Source organism: Prunus dulcis, chromosome 1, assembly GCF_902201215.1.
Source record: "Prunus dulcis chromosome 1, ALMONDv2, whole genome shotgun sequence".
Lineage (NCBI taxonomy): Eukaryota > Viridiplantae > Streptophyta > Magnoliopsida > Rosales > Rosaceae > Prunus > Prunus dulcis.
Window position 1 is genome coordinate 41263556 of NC_047650.1, and position 7362 is coordinate 41270917.

Sequence of the window (7362 nt, forward strand, 5' to 3'; positions counted from 1 at the left end):
TAGTGGTAAAATCCGCCAACTACTGGGACCGAAAGTAAATTTTTGCGTTTCTTTTTTCTTTCTAAAATGGTGTTAACTTTTACCTTCTGCTATGTCTCTACACTTTACCTTCTGCTATTTTGACCCCAAAAAAAATAAAATAAAATCCCTTTTCCTTCTGCGGTCTCTACCCTCGCGACCAGGTCAGCTTTCCACCTCCTCCCTCTTTCTCCTTTCTTCCTATCTTGGCGTCACGACTCACAAATTCTTTCTTATCAGTTGGGGAATCAGGTTTGGTCCAGAATCAGAGGGCTATTTCTCGTCATCGGTTTCCTTATGTAAAATTCTTATTCATCATCAGAGAGGCTGGGTCGTTGCAAGGAAAGGAGCAACCAGGTTTTTCATATTTCTTTTGAATCTCTTCTAGTTTTTCTCATTTACTTCGTTACCTTATGCCAATTTCCCTTTATGAAAACCCATCGTATTTCATTTTGGGATTGAACAGAGATCTAGCCGCGATCGGATGAACGGCTCTGATAGCAGATAATAGGTACCTTGCCAGAGAATTTTTAGAAAAAGGAAATAGAGAGATAGAGAGATAGGAAAAGATTAGATTTCATTCATAATTTTGCCCTAGATAGAGTCAGGCAATTTATACAAGTATCTCCTATGAGATACATCCGAGGCTAGTAACATTATTCAATACAGTAGGGAATATATATAGATGGTATTTGTACAAGTAGCTGGGCCTCTAGACGGGTCTCAGCAGAGTGATTATGGAGGTGTTGGTTTTGTCTCTGACAAATTGTTTCGACTACCAAGTTGTTTAGCTGCTTCTTTTTTGATGCAGGAGCATCTATTAGACTTCCTAATCTAAATAGGCTCATCAGCCAATAAGGCTAAATTTTAGTTATAATAGATTAATAGGTTATTTTATTATTTGTTTTCCTATTCTTACTAGGATTTGGTTCAATTTCCTGTTTTGGTTTTAATTTCCTTCGTCAATTAGGTTTTCTTATTAAACTAGGAATAGGAATACTTGGCTGGTGTATTCTTGTATAACTAGGCTATTTAGAGACTTTTGTATTTAGTTTTTGTTGATGAATATAATTTCAGACGTTAGTCTATAGAGTTTCTGTTGGGATTTTGCCCTAGAACTCAATTATCTTTGTACCAACTTCAATTCTATTGCTTTATCCTTCTATTCTCTGTATTTTGGGTATGTTTGGGTTGCTGAACAGCAGCTTATAGTTGCTGCCCTGCATCATTTTTGCTTTGCTGGGTTACTCTAGGGTGAATAGTTTTTGGTAGACAGAAATGAGGGTTTGAATATTCAGTATTATTATTTGTGCAGCACACGCCCTTTTTCATGAAAATTAATCGCACGAAACTACTTGTTCAGCATACAAGTCTGCAGTAACAATATTAATGGATACCAGTATAGTGGATGAAGCCTCCTCTCCATCCTCTTCATCCTGCTCCACAAATGATGAGATGTATGATGTGTTCTTGAGCTTTATCGGCGTAGACTCACGCAAGACCTTCACGGACCACCTCTACTGGACATTGAAAGACGCCAGAGTCGATGTCTTTATTGCTGAGAATAAACTAAGAGGACCAAAACTGATGCAAGCAATTGAACAATCCAGAATCGCTGTCATCATCTTCTCAAGTGGGTATGCATTTTCCATAGGGTGTCTTCAGGAGCTGGAGAAGATCATGGAGTGTAGAAGAACACTAGGGCAAATGGTTTTGCCAATTTTCTATCATGTTGATCCTAAAAATGTTGGGAAACAAATCGATAGTTTTCCAGTGAACCACCATGGAGTTAAAGATTGGGAAGAAATGATGCGGTCATGGAGAAAATCTCTAATTGAGGCCACAAATTTGTCCGGCCTTGTTTATATGAAGAGTGAAGGGTAACTACATACTTATTTCCATCTTTGTTTATTCTTTTCTTCTTTTTCTTAATGTTTTTTCCCGACCTATTTTTTGCATACCACCACCATGCATTATTTCAATGATTCCTTTTTACAATATTTAAGTGCCAAAATCTTCTTTGGTTTTTTTCAGTGTAATGCAGAGTTTAGGATCACTGATACGAGAATTTATAAACACTCTCTTTCTATCACACGTGTGGTCAGATATTGAGCTGGTCGATTCACATGGATTTACATAATGCACCACTATATTATTTATATTTAAATATATTTCCATTAGAGTTTTCATAAACATTATGTTTAACTAAAGGAGTGTAAGTTGCAAAAAAAAAGCATGTAATAACATATTTTACAGGCTACTTGTTATGTTAAAATACTACACTTGTTTGTATATACATCGAGATGTTTATAGTAGGAAGTAGGCATCAAAATAGCAAAATTTGGATAGTTTTGTACAGCATGCTATTTAATTGGGCGAGCTTTGTTTTGCACTTTCTTCATGATTTTTTTCTCTTTGATGGAGGTCTTGACCCTATTATAAAAAAAAGTGAGAAAATAGTAAATGTTAATATTGATGAATGGGGAAAATTGAGTTAGGACAATAATCATAAACATTTAATTATGTATAAACAGGAATAATATAATTTATCAATTTAATAAGAAAGTTATAAATAGTTTTCCAATCTAGAAAATACAAAGTTACAAAATTAAGAGAACTAATGAGCAAGCTGTAGATGGTTTTCTAATTGAAGTAATACAAAGTAAACATATTTTAAATTTTGTGTTTATCTAAAGGAAAAGTTGGAGAGAGGCAAAATAATTATGGTTGAATAATTTGAAGAGAAATTGGAAAAAAGGGTGTAAATATAATGTTTAGGTTTTTAATTCTCTTATGTATTAGGAATATATGACTTTTTTGCTGTTATTTAGAGCAAAAATTATTTAAGGGTTTGACATTTCTGTTAAAAAACGGGCAGAACCTACCTTGAAAAATGGACATTTTCCCAAAAAATTTACCTGTAAATATGACAATTTAATAGTATTTCCAAACATTCAACATGCAAAAATTTGATTTATTGTTAATCCAATAGTGGTTAAATGGTTTTTTGACCTATATAATAAGTAGAGAGAATCTTATAATATATTAAAACAAAGCATCAATCAGAACATGATAGAAGGTATGAATAATTGAATATTATGGATGTAATATGTATTTAAATGAGATGAGTGAATTAGAGAATATAAACTCTATTTTTGGGGTAGAAGTGCTGGTTGGCAAATTCTCCATGCTTTATTTTTTCTATTTGAATGAACCCCACCACTCAATTGAGTCTCAGATTCACAGAAATTTCCTAACCCAATTGCTTTTCTTAATTCTGTATTATTTAGGAGATGAACTGAAATGTTGGGCAATACTTGTTTCCTCCAATTTCCTCCATTTAACCAACTTCCTTTAGTTTGAAGGGAAAAGTTTGAGAGAAACTATTTTCTATTTTTTCCTTTCATTTATTTTTCATCCACAACAGAAGAATAAGCACCAATGAAGACCAAAACAAAAAATTTAAGTGAGAACTGATGAAATATTGGTATTGTGCAGAGGAGGACATAAATAATGTCACCTACCAAGAGTTACAAACCACACACAACCATGCATTACATTCCAATGATTTTTTTTGTTCTCTTAAATTTAAAGATCATACATCCAAACTGTGATACTGGTCTTTCCTTGTCATGCCAGGGTGACAGCTAGGGTTTATGTCCTTGTGTTCAATGTGAGCCCCTGTTAAGTGCATCAATCTAAACTTCTCGAGTTTTCTAAGCCCCATGCACACCAAAAAAAAAAAAAGAAAAAAAAAGTCCCTTGACAAAAAATTCCTTGACAAAAAACTAAAAGAAAGAAAGTCTCTTGACAAAAAATCTCCCACCCAACCAATTCTTCATACGAAAGAAATACTTGGGAATGGAAGGTATAGTGCTATCACCCTTGTCTTTCTTTTTCTCTTTCTCACTCATATAAACACATATATTGTATTGTTCAAAACAACCAATACTTTAATAAATAAAGAAAGAGCTGAAACTGCGAAGAATGATGCAAAACTACCACTCTTCAATTTAAAAATAGTTTTAGCTGCAACAAACAACTTCAGAGAGAAGATTTGGCCCTATTTTATAAGGCAAAAGCTCTCTAACCACATGCCATACATCTAACTCCATGTGAACGTGATTTATTCTACAACAATGATTCTCAATTTCCTAATTGCTCATTTCCCTAACCTTAATCATCACAAACCCAAAATTAATTCTAAAAATTTCAAATAAGCATGGTACTAAACCAATTTCCAACTTACTTAGTGAAGTCTTTTTTATAAAGGATAGTTGTTGAGGAAAAAGGAAAACGAAAATAAGCTTTTAGTGCATAAGTACATTGAAGCAAAACATGAAGAGAATCCAATATATAACTTCAACATATAACTTTAATTTTCTATAAGTGTTGATCTAAATTTACGGTGGTGATTAATTTTCATTGTAATTCTAATCATTGGTGGTGCATTAGTAGACATGGGTGTGGACTCGGACTTGGAGTGGTGAGAGAGGAGTGTTAATAGTATGACTTTGTGAACGAACTTCTATAATCACCAATGTGAAGCCTATGTGTTCACTGGAATTCAGGAACAGATTCAATGGACATAATTCCTACAAGCCTAGTTGTCTAGTTAGTTGGGACAATCTATCCTTCCTACAAGCCCTCCTCCAACCACTGCCTCGAAAGAACCATGGCCCCCTCAACTAAACTTGGATTTCCGGAATTCCACATATATTTATGAATTGAATTTCAATTAATCTCCCAAACCCTAGCGTGGCTTAGTTTCACTCAGTATTTTTCTTTCTCCCTATTAGTGTTCTCAACTACAGATGTCAAATCACTTTTAGCAGACATCCGGAAAATAAGCCTTCTCTGTACAAAATACAAATTAATTTGGTTTGTCTGTTTTTCACAAGTTCTTCATTACTCTGCAGGGATTTTTATTTTATACCTAATACTAGTTTCTGCATCCAGGTTAAAAGCTTTGGTAGCCATCCCAAAGGTACAGCCACGGTTTGCTATTGCTATATGGAAGAAGTACGCTACCATGAAATCTCTGTTGAGTGTTTACATGGATCAAAATGTATCGGTAAGTATAATATGCTTCAACCTGCCTGAAATATAAATGAATATTTGTTGATTGATCTAACACTGTCTTCATTAGACCCATATGCACTTCAATTTAGGCGCATTTGGTTTCCCAGGAAGAAGTGAACGGATTTATGGCTATTGACAAGTCACAGAAACATATTATCTTGGAATACAGTTTTCTAGAACGTTTTGCTCATCAACCTAATGGGATGATAGTTGACAAGTTTTGGAACCATTTTATAAATTTACATTAGTTCAGTTGATTACTGCTATGGTCTGCAACGGCCTCCATTTTGATGATGAATTCTTCGTGAACTGCAGTGCTAACACATCTAGTTTCCTTAGGTGTCTAAACACACCCTTTTTGTGTTTTTCCGACATTAAATATATATTATAATGTTTCTTTTTTGCCTTTTTCATTTTCCATGGAAACTAGATGGAAACCTTCCTTAATAAGTTAAAAGCATGAACATACTGTATGACAGGACCCGACCCAATTTTCACTTTGGAACTCGAGCCAAGTCCTGTGCGTGTCCGACACTTGGCGAATGTCGGGCACAGATGACCTTTTTACCCTCCTTACTTGAACTTTTTCTCTTAAAATTCCCTTAGACTTCTGCCGAAAATTCGGCAGAGTCTCCCCTGTATTTTGATCAATCCCAAAATTTTCACCTGTCAAATAATCTCAGAAACCCTACCAACAGCCAGACTAAGTCAACAAACAGATTCCAACCTCAATTCCTTATGATCAACATGATATCAGAGCATTTTCTAGGGTTTTCAAGGTTGCAAGGATTTTCTGCAAAACTTTACCTTGGCGCAGAGACTATGATTGGCCCGGTGGTGGATCCCACGTACTTCTACGGCTTTGCATAGTCAATTCAAGGCATTGTATATCAGTCATATTCAAGCTTGAACGTTTCATACAAACCACTGAATTCAAAGCTTTCATAAAAGTACTGAAATCAAATGCGTATAAAAAAAACTCTATACTCAAGCTTTGCATAACTGAGCAAAGATAAAGGCATCTATGCTTGAAAAATCAGAAAAGCTGATTTAAAAATAACTGAAAATCATAATTAAGTAAAAGAAACTCAAAACCTTTTGAAAATACTCCCAGTTCGTACCCCTGTCATTTCCGTCAATTCCCTGGCAGGTCTCGGGCGTCACACAGACTTACCCGAGCCGCAAACTGGCAAAATCAGGGGACTATGATCGGCCTGTCCCGCCGGCAGATTCCTCGATGACACCAAGTCAGCTCGAGTCGCTCTGGCAGGATGCAGGGGACCGTAGTCGGCCTGATCCGCAATCCTGGCAGGTCTCGGGGACACGGAGTCAGCCGAGCCGCAATCCTGGCAGGTCTCGGGATACCAAATCGGCCGAGCCGCAAATCCTGGCACTCACGGTCCGAGCGTCCCCGAAACTCGTGAGGCAAGTCAAGTGCACTGGCTGAACTATAATCAGACTGGATGTCCGTAGACATCGTCCGACTCTGGGTAATCACCATAAAGAAAAACGGGTACGAGGTGGTTTTAAAATAATATCCTTTTAAAAAAGAAATATCTGAATAATAACTGTAAAACTCAAGTCGTACTGCGGCCTTAACTGATTCAAAACTCAAACTCTGTTTCTGTAACTGGTAAATAAGCAGCACCGACTTATAGAATTATTACTGTACTGATCATATTCAAAATCGTATTAAAACTTACTCAAAGACTGAATGAAGAAACTTACTCAAATAAACTCATTTATAAAACTCATTTATATAAAATCATTTATAAAATCTATTTTATATAAAAGCACATCAATTCATATAAAAGCACATCAATTCATTCATGAAATCTGACTTATGAAAGAAGGTCTACTCACTGATGGTCCAAGCTACTTCGATCCCTCAAAGGTCTCCTTTTAAAATCCTGTCGGGCTCCTGGTGCCTTACTCGATCGATTTGGTGGAGAAACGGAGGAGAAATCTGAGCTGGAAGTTCGGGTAGCTTCGGACAAACCTCCGTCGAAAAACACGATTTTTCGGCCAGCTCATGGCGGCCCCGGGGTTGAGACCGGTTGGAAAAGGTGGGGGACTCGATGGCGGTTCCAACGCCATCGGTCCCGTGGCTATTGGAGCTCGGAGGTGGCGCCAGCACCCTCTGGAAGTCGGCGGCCCGTTTCGCGCAGGTTCTGGGTTTATATAGATGCAACTTCGAAATATTTACGGTTATGCCACTGAGACTCTTGTGGCCATAACTTTTTCGTTACAACTCCGATTCGG

The 7362-nt window shown here is 36.5% G+C and overlaps 1 protein-coding gene and 2 long non-coding RNA genes across 3 annotated transcripts in view; 2 read left to right on the forward strand and 1 right to left on the reverse strand.

Annotated features, from left to right (window-relative positions):
- Positions 1-76: 76 nt before the first annotated feature.
- On the forward strand, positions 77-2046 carry LOC117621126 (disease resistance protein RPV1-like). Its single transcript, XM_034351435.1, has 3 exons — positions 77-182; positions 259-375; positions 1382-2046. The coding sequence occupies exons 1-3, from the start codon at positions 92-94 to the stop codon at positions 1900-1902; spliced, it is 729 nt and encodes a 242-aa protein (XP_034207326.1). The 5' UTR covers positions 77-91; the 3' UTR covers positions 1903-2046.
- A 197-nt stretch (positions 2047-2243) lies between these two features.
- LOC117615077 lies at positions 2244-3769 on the reverse strand. Its single transcript, XR_004583956.1, has 2 exons — positions 3167-3769; positions 2244-2451 (listed from the first exon to the last, which is right to left on the reverse strand). It is a non-coding gene; the product is annotated as an uncharacterized LOC117615077 (long non-coding RNA).
- A 1231-nt stretch (positions 3770-5000) lies between these two features.
- The window catches only part of LOC117616477, a 5972-nt gene continuing 3610 nt past the window's right edge, over positions 5001-7362 (forward strand). The window contains exon 1 of the long non-coding RNA XR_004584141.1: positions 5001-5092. This is a non-coding gene — a long non-coding RNA (uncharacterized LOC117616477). The remainder of the gene's footprint in view (positions 5093-7362) is intronic.